At 46.3% G+C, this 25905-nt stretch overlaps 1 protein-coding gene across 1 annotated transcript in view; it reads left to right on the plus strand.

Annotated features, from left to right (window-relative positions):
* The window catches only part of stt3b (STT3 oligosaccharyltransferase complex catalytic subunit B), a 95321-nt gene that overhangs the window by 33391 nt on the left and 36025 nt on the right, over positions 1-25905 (plus strand). Inside the window, exons 2-5 of the mRNA XM_039737171.1 lie at positions 436-544; positions 3698-3985; positions 6603-6668; positions 19380-19479. Of these exons, the coding sequence (XP_039593105.1) occupies positions 436-544; positions 3698-3985; positions 6603-6668; positions 19380-19479 (563 nt within the window). The remainder of the gene's footprint in view (positions 1-435; positions 545-3697; positions 3986-6602; positions 6669-19379; positions 19480-25905) is intronic.

The following is a 25905-nucleotide window of genomic DNA, read 5'->3' on the forward strand; positions in this document are numbered from 1 at the left end:
GATTGAAAATGGCGGCAGATTCCATAAGCCTATTTACTGTTCCTTGGCATTGCGTATTCGTCACTTCTTTCATCAGTTAAAAATGGAAACTGGTAGGTGAAACTCCATTAAATCTCGGGCTGGGTGGTGCGCATCTTGAGAACTGCCACAAGCCCCTGGGTCGTGACCCGTGAATGTGCTCTTCACTTGTGTGTCTGTCTGCGTCGTCCTCCGCCCCGGGTCATGTAAAGCCTGGCTGTAGCAGTGGACCTCTGTAGGTGATTTGGTGCAGCCATTTTGTTTTTTGTTCTTTCTTAGTCGAGATTCTCCACTTTGTGCCCAAGCCAGGCGTTTAAGCGGCTGTGCCACTGAAGTGAAGGTTGGTGTCTGCGCCTTTATCCTGCTAATTCTGCCGATGTCACTGATTTCTTGTCCTTTTTGCTTTTGTCGTTGCAGGTTTAACTACAGATCAACGCATCACCTCACAACTAATGGATTCTATGAATTTTTAAATTGGTTTGACGAGAGAGCGTGGTATCCACTAGGGAGGATAGTAGGAGGCACAGTAAGTACCGTGTGCGCTGCTTGTTCTAGAAGTGGGCCCTTGACAGGTTTGGCCTTACTCAGTCTTGCAGAGGACCGCACAAATTGCCACATCCCAGTCGGAGAGAGTAATGGAAACGTGGTGCATTCTGGGATTGCAATGAAGACAAATGGGCAAGTGTGTACAGCAGAAGAAAGAATTGGAAGACGCTTACGGTGCCTCGCAAAGGCAGAATGTTCAGAGCCCTCTTTGGGTGGCCTGTCAAGAAGGCGACCTTCACAGAAGTGTCTTTTACGTGAAACGCTTGCGCTGTGGCTGTGCGTGTGGCCTAATCGTGGAGGTCGATCTCCAGTTGACGGTTTGCTGCCTGTGGTGGTGTGGTGTGCTTGGCTTGGCTTTCATCACTGGCTTGTGTAACTGCACTGTAGGGGCTTGACTGTCATGGTCTCCCTGGGTTCCACCCCCCAGCTGTGTTATTTATAAGCAGTGATGTGCGCACCCGTGGGCTTCCATATTTATCTTCACGTGTGCACACATCTATTCATTGACATTTTCTCTCCTTAGTGCTTGAAATGAATGTTAAAAATAAATCTTCACACATTCTTGTGTTTTGTCTTCTATGCCAAGAGTGTGGAGGAGCCACGAGCAGATTAACGGCAGTGACGTGTAATGGACAAGTCGAGTGAGTTCAGGGCTCAAAGGTCACACACAGCGACCCGATGCTCTTCCTCCTCTTGTTGATTTGTGAAGTCAAGCTTGTCCATTTAAGACTATCATTTCATGAAGCCTAAGCGAGCAGCAGACGACGACGACGACGCTGCCACCGCCGCTGTTCATTAATGCCGAATTAGTCATTGAGTTGGACTGAGTGTAGGTGCAGAAATTAGTCACGGCAGCTGAGATGTCGGTCCTGTGCGTTTCAGTCCAACTTCAGTTGTTACACAAATAGACCTGGCGTACCGGGCCTTCTACAAGTCTGCGGACGCCTTCGCTGTTTTCCCATTGTGCTCTGCGGCAGCCCCAGTGCCAAAATCATTTACATTCACGCTGTCCTCCACGGAAAGCAATACTCGCGTCGTCGTCTCTTTACAAATTCACATCGACACACAAGTATTCAGACCCTCTACACAGGACTTCTGGAGTCTTTGGTTTGACATTACAAGGATCCTCTGGCCGCCTTCTTGTCTGCAAGCCCTCTTGCACTCTGGCAGGGTAGATGGAGGGCATTGGTGGGCAGCTCTGCTTTGATTTTTCACCCGCCAAATGGTAGCAAAGAATGCAAGATTGTTACCTGTTTAATATACGCTCGAGTCTGAGAAGCGTACACAGATGCATTATAGTGGCAGTGACTTGAGCTGACAGAATGTTGCTTTAGTTCTGTTGTGATAAAGATTTTGGGCAAATGTCCTCCTCCTGCTCCCACCATGCCTTGAGTAGATGGTGCGCTTAAGGTTCCTTTCTTGGATGTCAATTTTCATTTTTTTCCATCCATCCATTATCCAACCCTCTATATCCTAACACAGGGTTACGGGGGGTCTGCTGGTGCCATTCCCACCCAACACAGGGCTCAAGGCAGGAACAAACCCCGGGCAGGGTGCCAGCCCACCGCAGGGCACACACACACACACACACACACACACACACACACACACACTAGGGACAAGTTAGAATCACCAATCTACCTAACCTGCATGTCTTCGGACCGTCTGAGGAAACCCACGCAGACACGGGGAGAACATGCAAACTCCACGCAGGGAGGACCTGGGAAGTGAACCCTTAAGGGTCTTCTAACTGTGAGGCAGCACCACTGCGCCACCATGCCAACCCCTTTGTAATAATCACAAAAGAAACCGATGAAGAGTTGGGGCGCCAAAAATGATGCCCATATTAATAATGACAAGACCAAGTGTTTTTTCAGACATCTTTGACCGACTCCAAGATGGCAGTGGAGCCATTTTTCAGTTTGGAGGACAGGAAGCGGCGGGTTCAAGCAATCGGGGACCAGAAGTGACATCATTAGGGAATGCAACTGTCAATCACAGCCTCTGCAGAGGGAGGAAGACAAAAAGGCATTAGGCAACAGCGCCAACCCCTGGCGGGGAGTGTAATTACATTCACGTGAGCCCTGCAGTTGTCTGCATTGTGCATGTGTGTGACAGCTCTTGTGTCTCCTAACTTTATAAGAATTCAGAATGAATATCTAATCACCCGAGCAGGTGCTGATGATGTCAAAGTCTTCATTAATCTGAAGGGCGTCTAGTTTTAAAAATCGGGGACGGCTTAGCTCTTGATAAACTGAATGGCCTCCTCTCGCTTGTCACATTTCTCATGTTGTAACGCTGCTGACTGTGAAAGTTGTGCAAATCCTTGGCTTGGACCATTCAAGTCCTCGAGGCTAATGAGGGCGGATGTCGATTTTTGTCTCAATTCAGGGGTAGAGAATGGTAAACGGCTGTAACCGGCAACAGAACTCGCTGGTATGTTTTAGTCCGGCTCTCTTTGCTAGAAGGAAAGACAGTTTGGTAGGTCTGACCTCGATTAGAAGTGAAGAGCAGACAACCTCTGAAATGGCGAGAGACCAAAGTGAACGTGCAAAGCAAAACACTCGGTGGACGACATTTTGTCGTTCGAGTCGGACTCTTGAGTTTCCGGACTTTGATTTTGATGCAGGTGATCGGGAGATGGAGATTGAAAACCGAAGGTGAGGTACCGGCATTGGCTGATCGGTCCCTGGGTGCTGAGCACACTGGTGTAGCTGATGCGCCCATGGGGACATTCACCTGGGAGGACCGCCACTTACAATGACAAGGGGTACAAACCAGATAGCATCGCACTGTGGCTGCCACCGCCACATAAAGACAGCCAGCCGGCCAACACGGCGAGCAAGCAGCGAACAAACCTAACGGACCTTTTGTGGTGTGTTGTGTGCTTTTCAGAAAAGTGAGCGGTTGTTCAGCCCTCGAAGAGTTAACTGTAAAACATCTCTACAGCGTTTGTTTCAGAGTCGTCAGTTGATTAAAGTGTAAGTGTGTGTGTGTGTGTGTGTGTGTGCGACACACGTGGCACTTTATCCAGTTTGCTGTGTTAATGGACTACTTTGTAAATGAAATGGATTTCATCCGTTCACTTGATTGATCCTCACACTGATTTTCATGTTTTATTCCTTGTTTGCAGGTCTACCCGGGCTTGATGGTCACAGCAGGCCTCATCCACTATGTGCTGAATCTCCTGCACATCTCAGTCCACATCCGAGATGTGTGTGTGTTCCTGGCCCCGATTTTCAGCGGCCTCACTTCCATATCAACGTTTTTACTCACCAGGGAGCTCTGGAATCAGGGGGCCGGACTGCTAGCCGCCTGTTTCATCGCAATAGTCCCAGGGTACATCTCTCGCTCGGTGGCAGGATCTTTCGACAATGAAGGCATTGCAATTTTTGCACTTCAGTTCACTTATTACCTTTGGGTAAGTGTTGTCTCTTTTTTGTATTCTTTTTGATTTTTAACAGATGATTTTATCCAGCAGAGTGTATGAATCATAATGGTAAAGCAGTCGCTCCGTGTATTTCCACAACTGGCATATCAGCAGATCGTGTCGTCTACGTGGCACCTGTTGTGATTCTCAGAATGCAGATGCACGTCTGGTGACCTCTCGCTAAAATCGCAGTAGCAGACGGCAGCCGGGCCTGCTGCTCAGCAGGGTAAACCCATAGGGCTTCTTTCTACAAAGCTGAGTTCCACCAGTCCATCCACTGTAAACATTTAGGGTGTAAGATGGCCGGGACGCCCAAGAAGTGGGAGGAGGAGGAGGAGGGATGGCAGCCTCTTCCCCCCACAATGCTAGATGGCAGCTCCCCTGAATTGCAGCGGTGCCCCGAATTCCCACAAGGCACTCTGTCGGGTACTGTGGGCGCCACTAGGGGGTGCTGTAAGCACTGAGGAGCCGTATGCCATGGGGTTTCCATCTAACCCAGAAGTGCTACTACAGTATATCTAGTTGGCCACTATAAGAGGACTTGCCAGCCTCACGGTGAGGAGGACAAAGCTTGACTGGCGCAGTGGAGGTGACAGAGGAAGAGAGAGAGAGAGAGAAGAAGAAGAAAGGACTTGGTGTTATTTGGTGCTTTGTGCTGTGCTGTGTAGTGGGGAGCAAAAGAAAAACGCTTCCCCACTTAAATAAAGGGGTGCTATCTGGAAATCCTTGTGTCTCGGGTGGGCTAGTGGTGCGCCCCGGTGGTCCACAAGGGCTACAACCAAAACAACACAAGGGAAGCAACATCTTGGTGGCCAGCAAAACGTATTGAATTTGTTAAGGCAACATTTTAAATTGGAGGTCTTAAGTGCAACACTTGATTCCATGTTGGGGTCCCACATATTCTGCTATGGCATGTGTGGCATTTAACACTAAGGCAGTAATTTTAACATCGATTTTCCATTTAGATGTGCTGGCACCGTTGCTGTCTGACTCATTAGGCACATTTACTTTTTCGGGTGTACTGACCACAGAAAGGACCACCCTTAATTTTTTCCCCACCTTCTGTTAGCTGGGAGTGTATGGATGCCCATCCTGGAGGTGGTGGTCGTCTTACAGACGCAACTGCCAGTTTTTCAACCTCTCCTTTAGTCCAAATGTGTAGTTGTGTAACTGAACGTCAAAGACAACCTGCAGCTGGCAGCAGCGAGTGGTTCACTTACCACGAGCCCAGCGGTGCCTTGGGGCACTGAGGTATAATCGGCTTTCTCACTTGTGGCAGGGGATGTTCACTTTTGACGTGTGTGACTTGTGCTCCACACACACTCATAACAGATTTATATGTTTAATAGGAGACGAGGAGGTGAATGCTGTATGATAAGCTCTTCTGTACAGGATGGATATTTAGTATTATTATTATTATTTTACATTACACCTACGGTCCTGTTCAGACGTCTTAAGCACATGGAAAAGTAGAGATGCATAGCAGAGTAATTAAACGACAAGTACTGATAAAAGCCATCGGGAGGAGCAGACGACCAGCACTGTCACCTAACCTGTCAAAGGTCACTTTAAATAGAATAAGTGGAGGAAGTAAAGACATTGGCACCCCAGACTGGCGCACAGAAGGAGGCGGCCGATTGCCTCACTCGCCTCCGGAGCCTCAAACGTGGGTCCCGGGAGGGCATCGTGGCCTCTTTTATAGGCGTTAATGGAAGTTTTTGATTTACGTGATTCATTTTTGCTCTCATTTTGCCACATTAATGAGGGCGGATCAGCAGCTTGTTTAATGGTCTCGAATGAGGTTAGGACTCCTTCCATCCGTCCTTTTGGTCCTTTATTTTTCTGTTTGAATTTTCCTTTATCATGTTAGAGTGTCCGTTTCTCTCAGTTGTATGAAATTTGCTCTAAGGTTCTTAATAGCAGTGTTCGTGCTAAGCACCAACTGTTGGAATGAAAAATGTGTTACATTTGAATTACTACACGCATTACAAGTACATTTCAGTAGGGGGCACCACAGCCATTAACACCGAGTGGGACTGCTGGGCAGACAGGCTTCTATCGATTGTGTAGATTCTGTGGAGCATCAGGATCAGAACTCCGACGTTTACACCCAAAAACATTTCTGAGATATTTCAATTAAAAGAGCTTTTACAGAGAGAGGAGGCTCAGTGCAGCTGTCAGGCCGCCTATTTGCTGTTTAGAATGAGCGAGTCTGATGATTACAGTCCTATTAATGTTTATCTTCATTGGGCGCCATAACGAGTTCACAGGTAGTTCCAAACTTCACAAATTGCTAATTTTACCAGGAGTACACCTAAGGACACGGATTAGTTTAAACAGACAGGTGAATTAAACCTTTAGGGCCACAATAAATGTAAGACGAGAGAGTTTGCCCCACACAGACAGATGCGTGCATGCACTCTCGCTCCTGAAGGTGGCACTGATCTCGGGGAATCTGCTCCTTAAATTGCTTTCCGTTATCCCGACTGAGCAGATTTGGCTTCCTTGGCCCTTCACAAGGTGTTGCTTCGTTTGACCGCATGCTGCTCTCGCTGCACAGACCATCTGCCGTCGAGTTGCTCAGCTATTTCTTTGTGTGTTCCTGCAGGTCAAAGCTGTGAAGACCGGCTCAATGTTCTGGACGATAGGTTGCTGCCTGTCCTACTTTTACATGGTAAGCATGTTCTCCTTCTTTTTCTTGTCCCATTCTCAGTTGTGTGTAAAGCAGCAATAAGGTGAACTGCTGTTCCTTTGTTTCTCTGCTGTGTAATGTTAAGTTATTTTTGTATTCTTCAGAAGTCTCTTAAAGCACACAAGCAGTTTAGGGCACAAACTCGCTGACATTTAGGGGTACAAACGGACTGCGGGCCTCCACCATTCAGCCCGTAACACAGTGACACCCCTAATTCATGAATGTCTTGCCCAAGAAAACTGTCGAGGCTGATCTGTACGTTTATACGATGAAGAGACTCCAGTTACCGCAGTCTTGGGCTGTAAGGCACGGTGATGCACCTCTCACTGAAAACGCTGCCCTTTTGATTACCTCTGCAAGATCTTTGCACCTACTGTCGAACATCCACTGGCTGGCAAGAGGAAAATTGCTCTGTTGAACAAAAAAAAAAAAAATGCAGTGGAACCTCAACTTCGGCAAATTCAGCTTTCTGCAAAGTGGCAGCAGGTCCTAAAAAATAAGCAAAGGAAAGAGAGAGCCTTACTGCGCACACGGCACCCCGATGTCTACTCGTACCCTTTCTGCCTTATCTGAGACCCCTCATCAGCACGTGGGCCGTGACTGCAGCCTGGCTCTCTTGTACTCTTGCACTGTCGGGGTCCACTTTTCAACCCTGGCTAGCTTGGAGCTGCACTGTCCTTCTCTTGTGCCCACTGCTTGTTCAACGCTTGCTCAGGGTGGTCCACATGGGGCCAAGAAGAAGCAAGTTGTCTTCCTCGCTGTGCTCTTGTGCGGCCTTGCTCAGCCAGGCGTGCGGTGGTGTGTTTGAGAATGAAGGAGTTCTGTTTGTTTACCTGTGACATTAGCTGATAAATGAGGTATGTATGTTGAAATTAAAAAAAAAAAAAAGTAAATGTTGGGATATATTTGAACGTAGGCCCTCACGATTCTGGGTGTTACATGTACAGTACATTTTCTACTTTATGATTATGACAACATCCACAGTGGCAGGCATAGCAAGAACAAACACCAACAGCAACCCCCTGAAAAGAAGCTGGTGGTACTTGGGCGAGTGTAATTTAAAAAGAAGAGCCACTGACATTGTGAGCAGCTGCACCCAATAAAAGGAAAGCACCGGCTCTGGCATCTTATTTAAAGTCAAGTACGGACAACTGGGCGACCAAGTCTCTTAAACCGCACAAAAACACAATCCCCTCACTCACTCCTGCCTGTCCACTCTTCTACAGCCGCGTCATGCGCCCTCAACCCCAAACACCCCAATGTGCTGTGTTCCCTAATGAAAAAAAGAGCCCCACAACATCACAGAATGTCCATCATCCTGGACAAAGGGGGTCCCAGGGGTATGCCACAAACTCCAGGTGCTAACATTTGTGCTTAAAGAACAGGAGAGGCTTTTATTTTAATAATCTGGTGGTAGTTTTGTGGACTCCAATGATGATCCTGGGGATTTTTACTTTTTAACCAACTACTTCACTGTGTGGGTGGGCAAAACAGCTGGGGTCTTCTTCTAAGCAAGTTGGTGACAGTTGCAGTTGATCGGAGTTTAGTTGAATTATTGTCCTGCCATATGAGTGGCAGCTTTATAGCCATTCTCTGACTTGTGAAGGTCGCCTCCTTTCGATTGTCTGTCTGCTCTCTTGTCTTTCCCATGTTGACAATTTTTCATTTTTATTACTATTTAATGTAATATTGTTTCTTTGTATCAGTATACTTCTGCTGGATTATGTGAATTTCCCCTTGGGATTAATAAAGTATCTATCTATCGATCGATCGAATAAGCGAGTTTGGGCTTCAGACCCCAGTGACCCTGGAAGTCCTGGATTGCTGCTTGAACGTTTCTACACATTCTCATCGACCCTGAAAAGGTCCCAATAGAAGTGGACGAAATGCTTCACTTAACACTTCTTCATTCATGAGCATTTCGAGGGATGCCAACAATGATGGCACATGTGACTTTGTTAAAATTGATCACTTCTTGTTTAGGGATTATTCTTATCTCGGCTTAGATTTGCTTTGCTTGCACTCTTCTTTACCAGGGGTGCCAGTAATTGTGGCTGTAGGAGCTGCTTTGAGCGCAGTATGTAAGTAACCTGTGGGCACAAGAGGGGAGCCCGGCCTGCTAGAGCGAGATATGGAGAAGTAGAAAAGTAGCTTGATTATTTCACATTGTCGCCTGGAACGTGTCGGTGCCCGTTAACAACGCTGTCTCAAAATTAATCCACGTGCAAGGGGCACAGCTTCCTTCACAAGACGCTAGCAGTTAGGCTGTAGTGACTGGTGATAGTTGCCCCAAATGGCATACTGAGTTGGCTCTGCCACCCATCTGGATTTTCAGCTCCAAGATATTATGAGTGTTTCATGCACTCTGAGGGGTCCACGTTGCTGGACAATTTTAATTCAGATGATTCAGATGTTAGTTGTCAGCAGTTAAAGAACAGATGATGATGCCTCCCTCCATTGACATTCACGTGTTTCAGACTTGTTGGTTTTCCTGTCTGTTAAACAAACCCGTGTCTTTATTTGCTCCTTCATTATTTCATTATTAAAGTTTGTATTTTACCTGAGCGCTTGTCTCAGCACCCCGTGCCTGCACTCAGCAAGGGCCGCGATACACAAACATGCCACTCGCGTTCAAGTCACATGTTAAAGTGGTCCGAATGGGATCAGATAAGTTCTCATTTCATGTCCTTGCTTTTCTTATTTGTTTTCTTTTCTGTCTGAAAAAGATGAGACTTGTGTCACAAATGATTTAAAAAAAAAAGCGGAGTTAGGCCGCAGTGTGTACATCCCGAAGCCTACGTGAGTCCCGGCGATGTCAAAGCAGTCTGCAGCATGGACATCGGCCCCTATAACTGTTACAGTGAGTGCGGATGTCAAATCGGTGGGCTTCTCCTTCTTACCACCAGGTCATCACCATCTGTGTTGAGTTGGAGTCCCAGTGTTGTCACCTCAAGTACTTGTCTCATGCGCTGTTATGAGTCCAGCTGTGACATTTGTCTGTTGTTTAGCGGCTGATGCACCGAGCACATGACACTTAACCTCTGCTCTAGGAAGGTGCAGTCTGGCAGATGGCGCTCTCTGAGGCGAGGGTCTTGCCCTAACAAAGCCGTCCTAAGACAAGTGTCACCTGTCAGCCCTCGTGCTTCAAAGCAGGAAGGGCAGCAGTGACTACTATGACTACTGGCCTTCGCTAGCAGCAAAAGGGGAATGGATGCGGCGGAGCGTTGGCGCTCCTGAAGCGTGGCAGATATCGGAAGGCTCTAATCTCTGCCACACGGAAGTATTTGTACAGCTGAACGATGGCTTTCCACAATCTACCTTTTTCACGCTCTTCTGTAATTAGAAATAAATTGTTTTCAAACAGCTGAGCCTTGCAGGTTTTGTTTTAATTTAGCCTAATTGTCACAGTTTATAGTCATTACGTGCAGAATAAATGTGCGCCATTTGCTTAATTGGCAAGTTAATGCTTTAAAATGGAGGGATGCCCAGTGGAACCCTCTGAAGTGCAGCATTACTCGTTGGTAAAGTGAACTTTACTTGGACAGCTGGTTAATAAATAAAACTAATAACAGACCCCCAGACACTTGGCCTGCCATATTTCTGTAACCCTGGAATGCCTCATGGCTGGCGTTCCCTCCCAGTCTGTTCCAGTTTGCTGTGCCCGGCTAGTGTGTAGAGGTCTCCTAGTCGTCATTGGCGCTCAGTGATTTTTTTTTTTTTTATTGGCCACCTTTGCTTCTCCCCAACTCCCCTCATTAGCTGCTCCTTATTCTTCTTCATTTGTGTGGTCATTTCTGCCAAGGCTAACGTTAACGAAATCCTGAAAGCCTCAAATGTCATTCATCGGTGTTTACTCTTTGTGTTCTGCTTTATAACTAAAGTAAAATAACGCCATTCATGTACCCTGCGTAGGCCCAGTGTGATCGGAGGCATTTGTTGTCTGCGCGTGTCCACCTCCTGGCGGAGTGGTGGCTCTGAGGTAGGGATCTGTGTTGGCAATCAGAATCGAATCCCATAATTACCAAAAGTGACTCTGTGGCGTAGGGAAAAACCTGGGGTTTGGTGGCAGAATTGGCACTCCAGCTACCATAAAACAAACCTCCCACTATTCCATCTGAGCTAGTGTGGTGTTGAGGTGTCAACCGTCGCATGGCTGGGGTCCTGAGTTGGTTTGTCATGTGGTAGGTGTGGCAGTGTGCTGTAACCTCATGTGTCCCCCTCCAGATTTGATAATGCAGGACCACCACTTAGAATTAACTTTACGACGCTGCTCTCTAAAGCTGTTGTTGGCCTAGTGTTCTTTCAGTATTTTAGTAAGGATATTGTTAGTTTAAATGCTGGACTGCCGTCGTTTTCTTAGCAGGAACTTACATAAAACAAACAAACGAGAGAGAGAGAACTTTTGACAGCAATACAAATCTAAATTAGAATAATCTAGACAAGAACAGGCCAGGTCCCTCAGCCCACCAAAGCTTGCCAGTCCTGTCCCCTTCATTCTTCCAAAATCACGTCAAGTCCAACTGTCCACCACACTTCTTGGTCACGTATTCCATCCGTCTGTGGCTCTCTGCGTGAAGACAAACGTCCAAACGTCTGTGTGAGGTGTCCATGGTCTCTGACTCGTTGAAGTCTAATTTCTAAGCTTACAGCTGTGTTTGTTCTGTATGGCGATATGTTGAGGTCTGTCGGCGTGCTGGCTTGAGAAAGGGAACACACCAGCCCTGGAAGTCAAGGAGGAATTCGTAGCGCTTGTCCGTTTTGAGTGTGATTATTGACCGCTTCTCAGCTGTATTGAGACTGGGATAGAATTAGTTCAGGAACATCGGAGTGGGACTGACTGACTGACGCCTCACTGAAATACGCCATGACACGAGATTTTCTGTTCACTCCTGTGGCCTGCCGCCTGGAGACACTGAAATGGCAACACCAAAACGTCTGCGCAGGACTTGTGTACGTACGTCTGTCTCAGTAACTTCACGACTTTTGTGTAACTAATGGCTTATGCACGTTACCAAGGACAAGCAAGCTTTATGCGTGAGGCCCCCAAAATCACAAATCGGCAGAGAAAGGCATGAACTTGTCAACATCATCAACCCTGGAGTAAATAAAACCAAATCAAAAGGAGAGGCAGATCTCAAGAGCGAATTTAAAACGGGGCATTTGAAGCAGTCCTGGCATTTCTTACGGCTCCTGGCGGAGAATTCCAGCCGAGGGGTGCAGGCGGCATTGCTGGGCTTAGGTTTGGACTGAGGCGGCTGCAGGGTGAAGGTGAGAATATCTAAATTAGGAGAGGGACAAAGTGCAGCCATCAGACGTGCGTCTTGAAGGTCACCACTCGAACTTTGAACTTCATATTCTTTTGGTTTTTTTCCCCCCCCCGCCATGCTTGTGCTTTAGAAATCTAAACCTTTGCTGGAGTTGACCGCTTTGTCAGCATGGTGGTATTGGAGCAGACATTTTTAAAGCTGATCCCAACCTCCTTGGCTTGTCTTTCATGACACCTACTAGGCCCGGGTGAGAGGGTCTGAATTAAAGCAGAGGTGCTAATTATTTAGCATGGAGTGGAGTGTCAGACTGGGCCTTTAACACACACACACACACGAATTACGGTTTTCCTGCATGGATTCAGTAATTGATATTTGACTTCCCAATCTCTTATCACTGTCGATGGAAGGCTCAGGATTTGTGGTTTATCCTACTTTGTCATTCGGCTTCATTAGTAGCCCCCTGTGATAGTCTGAGCCTTGCGTCCCATGAAATTGGAGATCGGCCAGAGGTTTTTAAACCTAATTGAGATTAATAGCTGCTATAAAAAGCGCCCTTTAAAGTATTAACTTTTTTTTTTTTTTTTTTCCCTCTCCTTTAGACCACTTGAGCTGCGGCTCCTGCTAGGCGGCCGGTGCATTGGTTTCCTGCTTTTTGATGTATTAGTTTTTTATTTATTGTTTGTTTTTGAGATTTTTGATTTCATGTGGATTACTGGCAGGGCTGCTGTTTGCCCCTACTGTATGTGATTTAGGGTGGCGTTACTGTGTGATGATATCAAAGAACAAAACGTCTGTCACTAGCTAAGCGTGACTGTTGGCTAATAGAATCGGCCGTGGAAGCCATCGGTCGTTTTTGTGGTTTTGCATTCATGGCTGCCTGTCTTTGTAGGTCTCAGTCATTTTGACAGTTGAGAGCTTTACTGTAGACGGGCATGGAGATGCTCAGCAGTGCTGTGCTTTTGTCACCTTGAAGCCGTGCTTGTGTTCTGCTGATGTCTCCACTCACCTGCTGCTGCACCAGAATGTGGCTTTGTGTTTAAGGTCCCCCACATTGAAATGAATGGCCTCCCATGTGGCACTTGTTCACAGTGGTCTTTTGCAGCAAATGTTTGGTGGTTGGCACTGGTTTGCTGACCAAATAGGAGCCACAGTGGAGGGGATGGCAGACAGTAAGAAATGATTTGATAAATTCCGTAATGTAAAGAACTTCCTTTTCCTAACAAAGGAGGAGTCCTTAGAGGTTTTTATGTAAGCTATGATACAAGTGCACTCCTGACAAGTTACACAATGGAGATCGTGGCTGATATACCAGAAGAACTCATTTCAGTGTACTCTACTCAAGAGCAACTTATTCGAGTATACCTTGATCATGTGATAAGTTCTTCATGTTTATTACTAGGAAGTCCCTCTAGCAGTGTGGATTTGGAAAGAACGCATTTACTGGCACGCTAAACACTGGCGAACGCATTTAAACATGATGCACAAAACTGGCGTGGGACGTGGGGGTTCAGTGTCTTTGTGCATGGAGTCCAAGTGAGAGTCTACCCCTTTCAGAATATCACCGGATGGCGTCGACAAACTGGGAGACGAGACGGAACAGGAAACGCCATGCTTCAACAAGAGAGTCCGACCGTAGACCTCCACCGCTCCGCTCCACATTGACGAGTCGATGAAATTGCACCACACTGATGATGTTATCCACCAACGCATACCAATTATACCTGAATTAGGGTTATTACACCTGAAATGAAGGAGTTTGTATTAAGAGTTTTGTGCCCCAAAGTCGTGAGTTTGACGTGGCATTGAAAAGACACTTGACTGTTTATCTCGTCATTTTTGTCTCCTGTCCTCCTGTATCCATCTTCTAAATCCAAATCACTTGAAGGAATTCTCCACCCAAAAAGTTATTTTTTTTTGTTAAATGTTTGTTACTCCATGCACTTTATACTCACCATTGAGGAAATTTTATTTTCCTTTCTGAGTGGAGAAAATAAAAATGGAAAATTCAAACTCAATGGTGGTGGACAGTGCCAAATGATGTAAAAAAAAAGCCCATAGAAAGAAGGGGAAAACAATTTGTATTGTTATAGTTATGGTCAGCTATTGTTAAAATCGCTACAGTACAATGCAGTCATTACAATGTGCAACGTTTGTGCAAGTTACTTCCTTAAGCCCTGCATTAAATATAAGCAGTGGAGACCTCATTCCCACAATGCTGAATTAACACTAGAATTACCAGAGTCTACAAAACTCACAGATCTGACCCACCTTAAATCCGTTCGCACCTCTCTGCCAGCGTCCTTTGTCGTGTAAATGTGCCGATAAAGACGAGCTGCAAGCAGCCGGCTATTCCATCCCCCCCACCGATTTAGAACGTACGCAAACTTCTCCCAGCTCATGCCTCGATTATCTGGGTGTGGAGTTTTAGAGTGGAAATAATAGATTGTTATTTGGAACACACGCATTTCATGTCTGTTCTGTTTCTACAGTAATCTGTGTAAACGCATTGTTAAAAACAGAAACTTTTTCATATTTTAGTAATAAATGTTACAAAATGTAGGCATAAACTATAGAATGTGTGAAGCATGAAGTCCAAAGATCAAATAAACACTTTCACAAAAGGTTCAAGAACGATACAACAGCTTCTGTGGCGTAGCGGACTCGGAGCGCAGCGGGCTTGCCATGCCTGAGAGACCTGAGTTCGATTCCCCATTGGAGCGAAAGTGTGTTTTCTTTTTAACCTGAAACAGACATAAAATTTATAAACTGGTATGCACTGTCAGTTGTGTCCTTGTAACTGTTATTTTTAAGATCCATAACACACAGACAGACGGACAGAGCACTGCGTAATAGAGAGACAGAGACAGACAGACAGACAGGCGGGCAGAGAAGTCACTAGATATATGAATAAACAGGGAAGGCACATGTACTGAAAGAAATAAAAAACCAACAACATGTGCGCTGATCCTGCTGCACTGAATAAGCTGGCGCGCTCGAACACCCCCCCACTCTGACTAAGTAACAGCGCAGGTACAGACGCTAAACCAAGTGTATGTGTGTACTGTATAATATTAACACAAAGAGCAGCTCACTACTGAAAACGGCAAACACAGGAGTGAGTGAGGATCGAACCGGGGCTCTTGATTACATTTGGTTTAGCGTCTGTACCTGCGCTGTTACTTAGTCAGAGTGGCGGGTGTTCGAGCGCGCCAGCTTATTCAGTGCAGCAGGATCGGCGCACATGTTGTTGGTTTTTTTTTTTTTTCTTTCAGTACATGTGCCTTCCCTGTTTATTTTTTATATCTAGTGACTTCTCTGCCCGCCTGTCTGTCTGTCTGTGTGTTATGGATCTTAAAAATAACTGTTATAAGGACACTTGTTCATGTTAATTGCAGTGTCAATTGTTAAAAAATATTTGAATAGGAGCATCCCACATGAAAATATAATGATCTCATTAACTGACAGTGCATACCAATTTATACATTTTATGTCCGTTTGAGGTTAAAAAGAAAAAACACTTTATACCCAACCGGGATTCGAACTTGGGTCTCGGAGGAACGGCAAGCCTGCTGCACTCTGAGTCAGCAAATCTTACCGCTAAGCCACGGAAGCTGCTGTTGTACTCTTGAACCTTTTGTGAAAGTGTTTATTTGATCTTTGGACTTCATGCTTCACACATTCTATAGTTTATGCCTACATTTTGTAACATTTATTACTAAAATATGAAAAAGTTTCTGTTTTTAACAATGTGTTTACACAGATTACTGTAGAAACAGAACACACATGAAATGCGTGTGTTCCAAATAATGATCTATTATTTCCACTCTAAAACTCCACTTCACTCCCAGATAATCAATCAAGGCATGAGCTGGGAGAAGTTTGTGTAGGTTCTAAGTTTGTGGGGGGATGGAATAGCCGGCTGCTTGCAGATCATCTTTATCGGCACATTTACACGACAAAGGACGCTGGCGGAAAGGTGTGAACGGATTTAAGGTGGGCCGGATCTACGAGTTTTTTCGTAGACTCTGGTAATTCTAGTGTTTAAAGACAGGTTTCTTCACCAATAAATAAGGGGGACTGGCGGATCTTCTTGTTCACATTGAGTGTGGAGATTCAGGAAGTATCCACTAAAAGCTATCTGGGGTAAGTAACATTACAAATAAATAAGTAAATGTCACTTCTGGGTGAAGTATTGCTGTAACTCCTGGATGGATGTGGTGCTCTCCAAATCATGTGACATTAGTCTGCCATCCAGTTGGCTGTTTAGCGGCCCTGCTGAATTAAAATTGAACTTTGATCAGATTTCCTTGAGGGATAAGTGTGCACAATTTCAAACAGATGGGTCCAGTGGGAAGTGGGGCAGACGGACATGGTGACCGACACTAGGAGCGCTTTGCATTATATTTGAACACACGTACATACAAATCTTCAATTCAACCGCGTTTACAAAAGGTACGCAGATTTTTAGTTGGATCACAATCCAGATAGGCATTCCTGCTTATTTTGTGGTGAGATCCCGGTGGGAGACGGGGCTGTGCATACGTGTTGACCCTCTGCTCTGCGCCCATTAAGGCTCAATGATCCATCCACTGGTTCACCAACAGAAACCTTGTTATACCTTTTAACTTCCTCTGTAGGCATGTTTGATTGTCTTCTAGGCGCTAGGCCAGGGGCGCATCTGAGGACATCGGCAAGCCCGTCCGGTCAGTAGTAGCGACGGGTGGTGTGTACCCAGGGTCGTGACTTAAATCAGTGCCAGCTTATGATCTGCACTGACTGGGAATTCCTCATTCAACTGCAAGGCCCAGTCCCCTTCACACAGTAGGGTTCAACAGCGTACCCCCACCTCTCAGGCCAAGGTAGATGCACCCGGGCATCTAAGGGCATCACTGACCTGTTAGTCAATCTCACATTTTGTTGGTGTGCGATTTATGTATGACTGCGAGTACAACCCCTGATGCCCATTCCTGCCCCATCTGCAGCGGGGTCCTTGTCTACAAAAGGACCTGATTAGACCACGAGTGGCTCAAAACGAGTTACGCTTTTATTATAGCGGATAGTGGGGATTTACTGGAAATGTTTAAGAATGCAAATTGTCAGCGACGGTCAAGGTTTAAAATGTCGTCAGTCTGGGAATCGTTTTGATTTACCAGAACTTCTTCAGGTCATTACTGTGATTTTTGAATATGACTCATTGTTATAAAAACATATGCAGAAAAACTAAACTAATCTAAACCTGCTCCAAGCGTCCAAGCCATTAAGTAAACCCTCGAATGTTGCGTCTTGCCTCAGTTTTCTAACAGGTGGTCAGAACACCGATGTTCTCTGTTCTTTATACATTAAACTGTGAAAATAACATTTGCTTTAGACTCAAATAGCGTGTCGTCGTGTTGCCTAAAGGCCGTGTCAGATTTACGTCTCAAAACTATGAATTTTATACGGACGGCAGGTCTCATCTATGGAATGGAGTTGCTGAAATCTCGATGCCCCCTGGTTGCTGCTGCCCTCTCCTTAGGTGGCTCATTCACACGGATTCCAAATCCCACACTGCATTACACGTGTAGTACAAGCCAAGGGGCTTTCCAGACCGTTGACGTAAAGAATGGTGGAGCTCCACGTGAAAGTAAACTGACAAACCTGCAAAATGGACTGCTTGGTCACAGTGCGCCTCAGAGTAATGTGATCGGCTTCAGGCCTGGACGCTGCAATGCCCACCTACTGCCCTTGGCATGCTGCATATTTAGCGTGGAGCTTTGAATTTGGAAGAACCCTCCTCGCTGGCTGATGTGGCTATAAGATTAAAAGCTTAACGGGGAGGCCGGCCAGCCGGAAGGCTGCTTTTCCTACGCTGCTTGTCGGATCCCCGGTGCAGCCCACCCGCTTCTAATTTACACTTTACAGCAGCTCCCCAGGTGGTTGTCCGGCCTTTCCAGTTTGCGCAAATTAGAAACTTCTCACCCAAGAGCCGACGCTTCAGGCAGTGTTTGGATTCTTGCTGTGCATCGCTGCTCTCCATCATAGCTGAGTGTTGAACATATGCTGCTTTCGCTGTGTTTCTGTCAGGGGAGGTCACGAGGTGAGTGACAGGTTTGCATATTTCATGGCTATGATTTTTAATGAGCCGGTCATTATTGTTGTCCGGTCCAAGAGTCGCTGATGGTGTGTCTCAGAAAAAGAAACCCTAAAAAACCAAATGCTCTTCCCTGCACACAGGCCTCTGCGTCGGTGGCTCCCAAGGAGAGGACATGGCTGCTGCTTTAAGAACGTCTGCTGGCAGCGCCGCATCCACAGGGCTCAGTTCAGCTACAGTGGGACTAGAAGTTTGAGCAGCCCCCTAAAAATGTGGGTAGCGTGTGGTGTGTGAAAAAAAAATCCGAATCTGTGGCCGTAGTCTTGGAAGTTCTGGAGAGCGCTCTCTAGACCTGACCTGTGTGTGTTTGAGAAGTTCCTCGTTCTCAGTCCATAAGTACAGCAGAGGGGAGAATGTTCATCGTTTAACGATTAGCTCTCCTTCTAATAAGTGAGAGTGGGTACTGACATGGAGAGATGCACCACAGTGAAATGAGTGAAGCGCGGCAGCAGGGCATGCTGGTCCGAGTGAAGATCAGTAATGTGTCTGCCACCTGCTGACTCGGAGTCTGGCAGCTTTGTAACTAGAATTTCCAGGCAGCACTTGGTGCGGCTCAATAATTAAGTTGCCCACGTTTTGCTTTGGTATCAGAATTGTGCTACAAAGGAGTAGGAATGTAAGAAGATTGACTGAAACTGACAACTCAGCCCAGCGCTGCAAAAGTGAATTGGATTGGGATTGACAAGCAAAGTTGCAGACCCCAAGAACATCTACTGTACCACTTGGCCACTTAATCGGAGAGAAAATACTTTGTATCGTTGGTGTTAACTGCTAATAATGAATTAGTGACCCGCCTCTGCCCTTCATTCATTGGTCCAGAGCCCTGTTTTCAGTTCAGACTGTTAATCCCATGAGGCTTTAATTTTGTACTTGTGATGTGTGCTTATTGTTCTGGAAGTAACTACGTATTTCGGAGTATTTTAACCCAAAAAGCACGCGTTATGTACATTTTGAGCATATGACTGGATAACAGACGTGTGAATTATGGGACATGAGTAAGGCGAGTGTCCCCAAGTGGATGTTTTTCACATCATTTGCTGTTGTACAGAAGTTGTCACTATTGGTGTCTCATATGGCATAAACCCTTTTTCTCTCGAGGTTGAAAGTTGTTTTTCTTTCGGCCACCAGTGCCAAGTTACATAAACTGCCTTTTAGGTGGAGTGTCCCTTTAAACACCAGCCTGGTGTCCATCTTTAATGATTTTGCTGACATTCAGTGTATTCTGCAAATTTGTGATAATCCAGGTGTGCTGATTCCTCCTCATCGCTGACATTCTTTCCTCTTTACTTTTGCCAGGTTTCTGCGTGGGGAGGCTATGTCTTCATCATCAATCTCATTCCTCTGCACGTTTTTGTGCTGCTGCTCATGCAGAGGTACAGCCGCAGAGTGTACATCGGTGAGTAGCCACACGTCTCTCTTACCACCTATAATGTGTATATAGTTATGGGCATTTTCGAAGTTCGGTTAGGTGCTGTATCAAATTGTTGTCAATTGACTTGAGCTTTTATTCGTCTGTGCCATGTTTCAGGACATCTCACCCATTGCTGCATGTTTTAAATTGTGATCCGTTAATAAAGAAGCAGCAATCTCTGGCTTTTGTAGGTCGAATATGACCAAGGCCAGGGTGGCAGCCGAGAGGGAAAATCACCAGGCCTCCCATTCCACACGTTTGCTCCCAACATGAATGTGTAACCAAGCTCCATTTCCTATGGACTCACCGGCCAATTTATTAGGTGCACCTTGCTAGTGTCGGGTTGGACCTTGCTGCACATCCATGATGAATCCAGTTTGAGATGATATGAGCTTTGTGACATGGCACTTTACCCTGCTGGAAGGAGCCGTCAGAAGATGGGCGCACTGTGGTCAGCAACAATACTCTGGTAGGCGGCGGCAGCATTTAAATGCTGCTCAATTGGTACTGAGGGAGCCAAAGTGTGCCAAGAACATATCGTCCACACTGACACAACCACCACCACCACCAGCAGCAGCAGCAGCCTGAACCACTGATACAAGGCCGGATGGATCCAAGCTCTCATGATGTTGACCCCACCATCTGAAAGTCTCAACAGAAATCGAGTCTCGTCAGACCAGGCAACATTTTTCCAATCTTCTGTTGTCCAATAGTTGCCTGTTCTTAGCTGACTGGAGTGTCGCCCGGAGTGGTCTGCTGCTGTAGCCCCCCATCTGCTTCAGGGTCTGACGTGTTGTATGTTCAGAGCTGCTCTTCTGCACACCTCACTTATAACGAGTGCATATTTGAGTTCCTGTTGCCTTCATATCAGCTCAGACCAGTCTGGCCATTCACCTCTGACCTCTGGCCCAGAGAACTGCCACTCAGATCTGAGTTTTTTTTTTTCCTTTCATCTGTTATGGATATTTTGAACGCTTTAAGTCTTAATAAGTATGATTTGTATTTTCATTTGGTATAAATAGTTTGTTTTTAGAAGGATATAAATATTTTAGTTGTCTAACTTTAAGAGCATTACACAGCCATCTTCTAGTGAGCAGTATGGCTACAAATCCACATCCTGGTCCCCTTTGGACATTTTGAGGGGTCCCTTAAGTTATCCTGTGACACACTTGAAACACGCAGCTCAATGTCCTATACATGCTTTTGGTCAAGGCACACGCAACAAACTTCTGTCTAAATTTCTTAAGCTTGTAACGATAAAGCCCCTCCATCTAACACTGTGGTGGTCTTAAATACTGGTGATATGGGTAGCATCTTGTCAAGGATGGCATGGGGAGCCCAAACCAGAAAAAATGAAGAGTATTAAAGGGCCTGGTATGTATGCAGAGGGGCTCAGTTTACGCAGCTGAAGAGGGGCACGCACTCCAGACAACAAGGGGCTCAGGTCATCGAAATCTAAGAATTCGGTCTGTGCCGTTGGGTGCCCGCTCTCTTCATTCCACGGTCCACACGCAGTCTATAGATGGCTACAGTTAGCCTTGTTTTGGAATGCTACTGACTGACAGTTTGACACGTGTGGTTTTGGAAACATTAAGTTTTATTATTTTGGTTTCAGGTGACCCACCACGGCCCACCAGTAGCTCTTTATCTGCTCCCTCCTCTGGCTCTACCCAGCTTGCCTTTTGAGATGTGCCGCAGTAGCAGAGTGTGCACTGTAATGGCACTGCTTGTAGTCCTCTCAGGGCCGCCACCCACCCTCTGGGTTCAGCGCATGGTGACATGATGACAATAATCCCTGTTTTTAACTTATTTATAGTGGACCCCGCCCTAAGTTCAAGGTATGGAGCTGATGTGCTTGTCATGCTATGTGTTGGGACCCTCAAGAGGGACACTTAAGCCTCTCTTCTGGTCATCTGTCAGGTTTTCCATCCTAACAGCACTTTTAATAGTTTGCTCCGTGCCAAGGTACTTAGTAGGCATGGTAATGTTTGCTCAGGAGGAGCTTCCTCACCTTGCTTAGCCTTTTGTCATTCACACAGATTTTCTTCTCTTGGGTGAGTCAAAGTCCCCTGTGCTCCTGGCAATTGGCATAGAGCGTCCACCGTTGTGCAGTCGGCGCCTCCATAGCATTAACTGGCAGCACTGTGAGTGACCTTGCAGGTAGTGAAGCCAGGCCAATCTGCTTTGAACAAATTGGCTGGTAGCAAAGTTGGCGTCATTATTTAGGGGCAGATAGAACATTCTGGATCACAGTCAAGGACAAGAAGATGCTGCAGCTTGGCAGCCGGCTCGGAGTGAAGTGCATTTAAACAGCTGGGCAAGAATGATTCCTCCGCCTTCGGAGATCGCCATGGTTACCCAGGCTGCCTTCTGTGCCCTGCGCACAAGTGCTCAGGATGGCTTAGTCAGCTCTTTCTAAAGCTCTGGGGAGTACGGCCTGTCACGGTAACTCCAGGCTGAGGCTTAAGCCTGCCTGCCTGCATGCCTTTAGCTTGGTGACGACTGGCAACCGTCTCGTGTGCTTTCCAGGAAAAATCTGATGCCGAGCGCCACATGTCTGCTTCATTTAAAAGTCATGATTATCCACTACACTGCACCACGCAGGTGACTCTTTACACCAAATTCTATTATTTTATCATTGTAGGGGGAATGAAGGAGCTGCGATTTATAATGTTAGACTTGAGGAGATGTTCATGTATACTTATTATAGAGCTGCTGTCAAAATGGAGGGTGACCCAAAAACATGAGACCCCCTTCTCTGACCTGCTGTCCTGGCACAGTGTAGGCCACAGGCTTATTGCACCATACTGTGCTAGGTGGCACTGCTGGGGTCTACAAACCAAAAGGCTGCATAATCCTTCATGGCATTGTGTGTTTGACTTGATTGAAGACCTGATTTTTCAGAGACACAGTATTTTCTTTCATCTTTATGCAGATGATTGTCAGGTCTATTTCCTCCTCAAGCGCCAAGGTCTGCGTTCTGCCCAGTATTGACATAAGGAGTTGGATGGCATTAAATGTTCTAAATTTTAATGAGAACAAAACAGCTATTTAGACCCAATAGCACCAGTGGAACCCCCTGCATCGACCTTTCTTTCCACTGTGGCTCAATTTGAGAAATCCATGATCACAAATTTAGGTGTGAAAACGGATCTCACTTTAAAACTTGATAGCCATGTGAACGCAGTGGTAAAATCTCGCTTTTTCCATTTGAGGCGGCTGTCAAAACTCAAACCGGTCTTGTCAAAGCGCAACCTTGAAACCGTGATACCTGCTTTTATAACATCTCGCCTGGATGACTGCAATGCACTTCTTTTTGGAATTAGCCAGGCCTCCACTGCTCACCTACAGCTGGCACAAAACGCTGCTGCTCCATTTTTAACTGGCACAAGAAAGCATGAGCATGTCACCCTGATTTTGGCTTCCAGTTCCAGTTTTTGAATTCATTTTAAGATGCTTGTATTTGTTTTGACATCCTTTAATGGTTGTGCCCCTCTATTTGTCAGAACTGCTGCCCCCTTATGTACCATCTGTCTCGTTCTCTCAGGTCAGCAGACCACATGCTTTGACGTGTTCCCAAGGCACGATGCAAACTCCGAGGTGATCGAGCTTTTTCAGAACTCTGGAACGATTTGCCGTTGCACGTTAGGCCGGCTCCTTCGCTCGCTGCCTTTAAATCCTTTTTAAAAGCACATTTTTACTCTCTGGCTTTGAACCCAGTATGATACGCTGGCTATCTGTATATTTTTTTATTAAGAATCTCCTCCGTTCTTCTGTGTTTGTGTTTCATTTACCCTTTGGTTTTGTGTGTCTGATACGTTGGGTTTTTATTGTACAGCACTTTGGTCCGCCGTGATGTTGTTTTTAAAGTGCTTTAGAAATAAATTAATAAATTCCATCGCACACAATATTCACCCAAAAGTGCATTTGATTTATATATAAAATATGTGTAAGGACCCCCATCACACAGGCTGTCGGGCCACCAACACAATTTCAGACCATTCCAGAGTCCGATGTCAGCACTGAAAACGTCACCAAGATCACAATGGCAAGTGATGACAGCAGATGATCACGAGGCTCCTACTGAGAGAGCCTCAAACTGTCAAAGGCAGGCCCAGGGTCGTGGGTGGGTTTGTTTTATTTGGACAGGCCGCCAGTTCAATAGGCAGAGGTTTCTAACTTAAAGGCGCTAAGACGGGCAGCCTTGGGACGCACTGCTTCAGCAGATAAGGTGCATAGCTGGCCTACAGGATATCAAAAGACCGAATCGACTGGTGGTTAACTTTTGGGACGTGCCCTCTCTGTGTGGTCAGTGACACTCTCAGTACCACCACAGAGGCAAAGGGGGCTGGAAATCGGCTTGTGACATTTGACCGTAGAATTGTGATTTCAGACAATTTTATATAAAATGACTGCAGCACCACCTTTAGTGGCAGTGATGTGGACAGTAGGGCCTGGGGACTCGAGCTGGCCTTGGTTTGGTAAAGGTGAGTAGCCATAAGGTCTTGGGGGTCCATTTTACTAAGACATTCCGAAGTCCCTGTTAAGATGGCTCAACGGCACCTTCTGTCTTTGGGAAGGAGAAGCAAAGCCAGCCTGCATCTACCCACAATGGAGACCATACTCAGTTGGTGAATCACTGTCTGGGTGACCCCAAGGCCCTACAATATGAGGGTCTTAACTGCAGCCCCCCTATCATCCCTACAGAAGGATTATGATGAGTGACGCCCTAAGAAAGCTCTTTACATTGTCTTGGGTTGAGTGCAGCCCTCTGTTTATACCCCTTTGCTATTAAACGACTTCTTCATCTTCACTTTTTCCCACTTTTATGTGTAGCCCCTTGACGTCTGACAGAGAATGGAAGCCCCTGGACTTTGGTGTCAGTGGAGCTGACCATCCTGCAGTGTTTCTGTACTCTCTGATACTTTTGATGTCTAATTCAAAGCCGCTGTGTGTTTACTGTTGTTTATCACTTTTGTATTTTCTGCCTTAAACTTTACGTTGTATTGGAGAAGGTATCATGACAGCACGTTGAATTGGAACTGAACGGAGTATTGTAAAGCAGGGCTTCAGTGGCACAAAGCACATGAAAATCACTTCACACCTCCACTCGCCGGGCGCCATATTGTCCGGTTCTTAAAAGGAGTCAGAAGTACGCGGAGGTGTGGCTTATGCATCTCAGTGTGATGTGATTGGTCGGTTTCAGAGCTGCGTATCCTAACTCCTGGTGTTCTCCTTTGCCGCTGCAGCAGCGGTGTAAGATTTCAATGTTCGGCCAACACCGAATACTAACAAGACCCCCTAATCACAGCGGGGTGTTTTGCACGCTGTATGTAATGCTGAAGGTCTTTGGTGCTTCATGATGATTAGTGCGTCAACAGACAGGAGCAGATTTTAAAGTCCAGACGTTCCTTTTGTCAAATATAAAGCAGTACAAAGGGATATTTGAACGTCCTTAAAGAGTGAAACTCCCATAGTAACTGAGCACTTCGAGTCCGGTTCAGAAACGTGAGCTGTGTGTAGGTGTGCGGCTCAGTGCCTGATGACGATGCTAATAATCAATCAGTGACGTCACGTGTAGCTTGAACCAAAGTGATGACCTGAAACAGTCATTTAGTGGAATAGCGCTGGGCAGGGACGACCACAACCAAAAGGTACGGTTGATTTAGACCTGGGGGTTTACACTGTGAGGGCTCAAGGGAGCTCATCCTGCATCATCGAGGTCTCCCCAGACAGACTGGCGTTTCCAGAGCCATAGACGTTCAAATTTGAGGGTCAGAAACTCCGTGGTTGGTGACAGCAAACCAGAACTACATCAAGTTTACTTGCCATCAACATCGGGAGACGTCCAGCACCACCATCAGTACAGATCTAGCAGAAAGCACCAGGACCCCGGGGCATCTGTCAATGGCTTGGAGAAGTGGTCTTCACAGAAGTGTTGTAAGTTTAGGTAGCGTGTCAGCTGAAGGGCTGGAGATCAACTCATGAATGAATGTCTGCAGGCGTCAGTCAAGCACCGGTTTGGAGAGGCGTATCTGCACACTGAATTGGTGGTTTGATGACCCCTCACTGCTGAGAGGTCCACACAGATTCTTGGCCCTCATGCCGTATCATTCGGGAGGCATCTGATGGGTTGGCACTTCATTCTGCAGCTTGACAATGAGCCCACAATCCATGAAAGAGGAACATGGAGTCCTGTGCCAGACAGATTGGCCTACAGCGCTCTGATCTCCATTATCATTGAGCCACTCTGGGGCTACGGGGTAGTTGGCCAGCATCTGCAGCAGAACTTGGACAAGAGGAAGGTGAGGACCTACAGAAACTATGAGACAGTGGAGATCTAAGACCAGGCCAAGAGTGGGCACACCTGAGAAGACTTTTCCTCCGTGCCCCATAGACTTGACTACATCA

The sequence above is a fragment of the Polypterus senegalus genome, chromosome 15, assembly GCF_016835505.1.
Source record: "Polypterus senegalus isolate Bchr_013 chromosome 15, ASM1683550v1, whole genome shotgun sequence".
Classification (NCBI taxonomy): Eukaryota; Metazoa; Chordata; class Cladistia; order Polypteriformes; family Polypteridae; genus Polypterus; species Polypterus senegalus.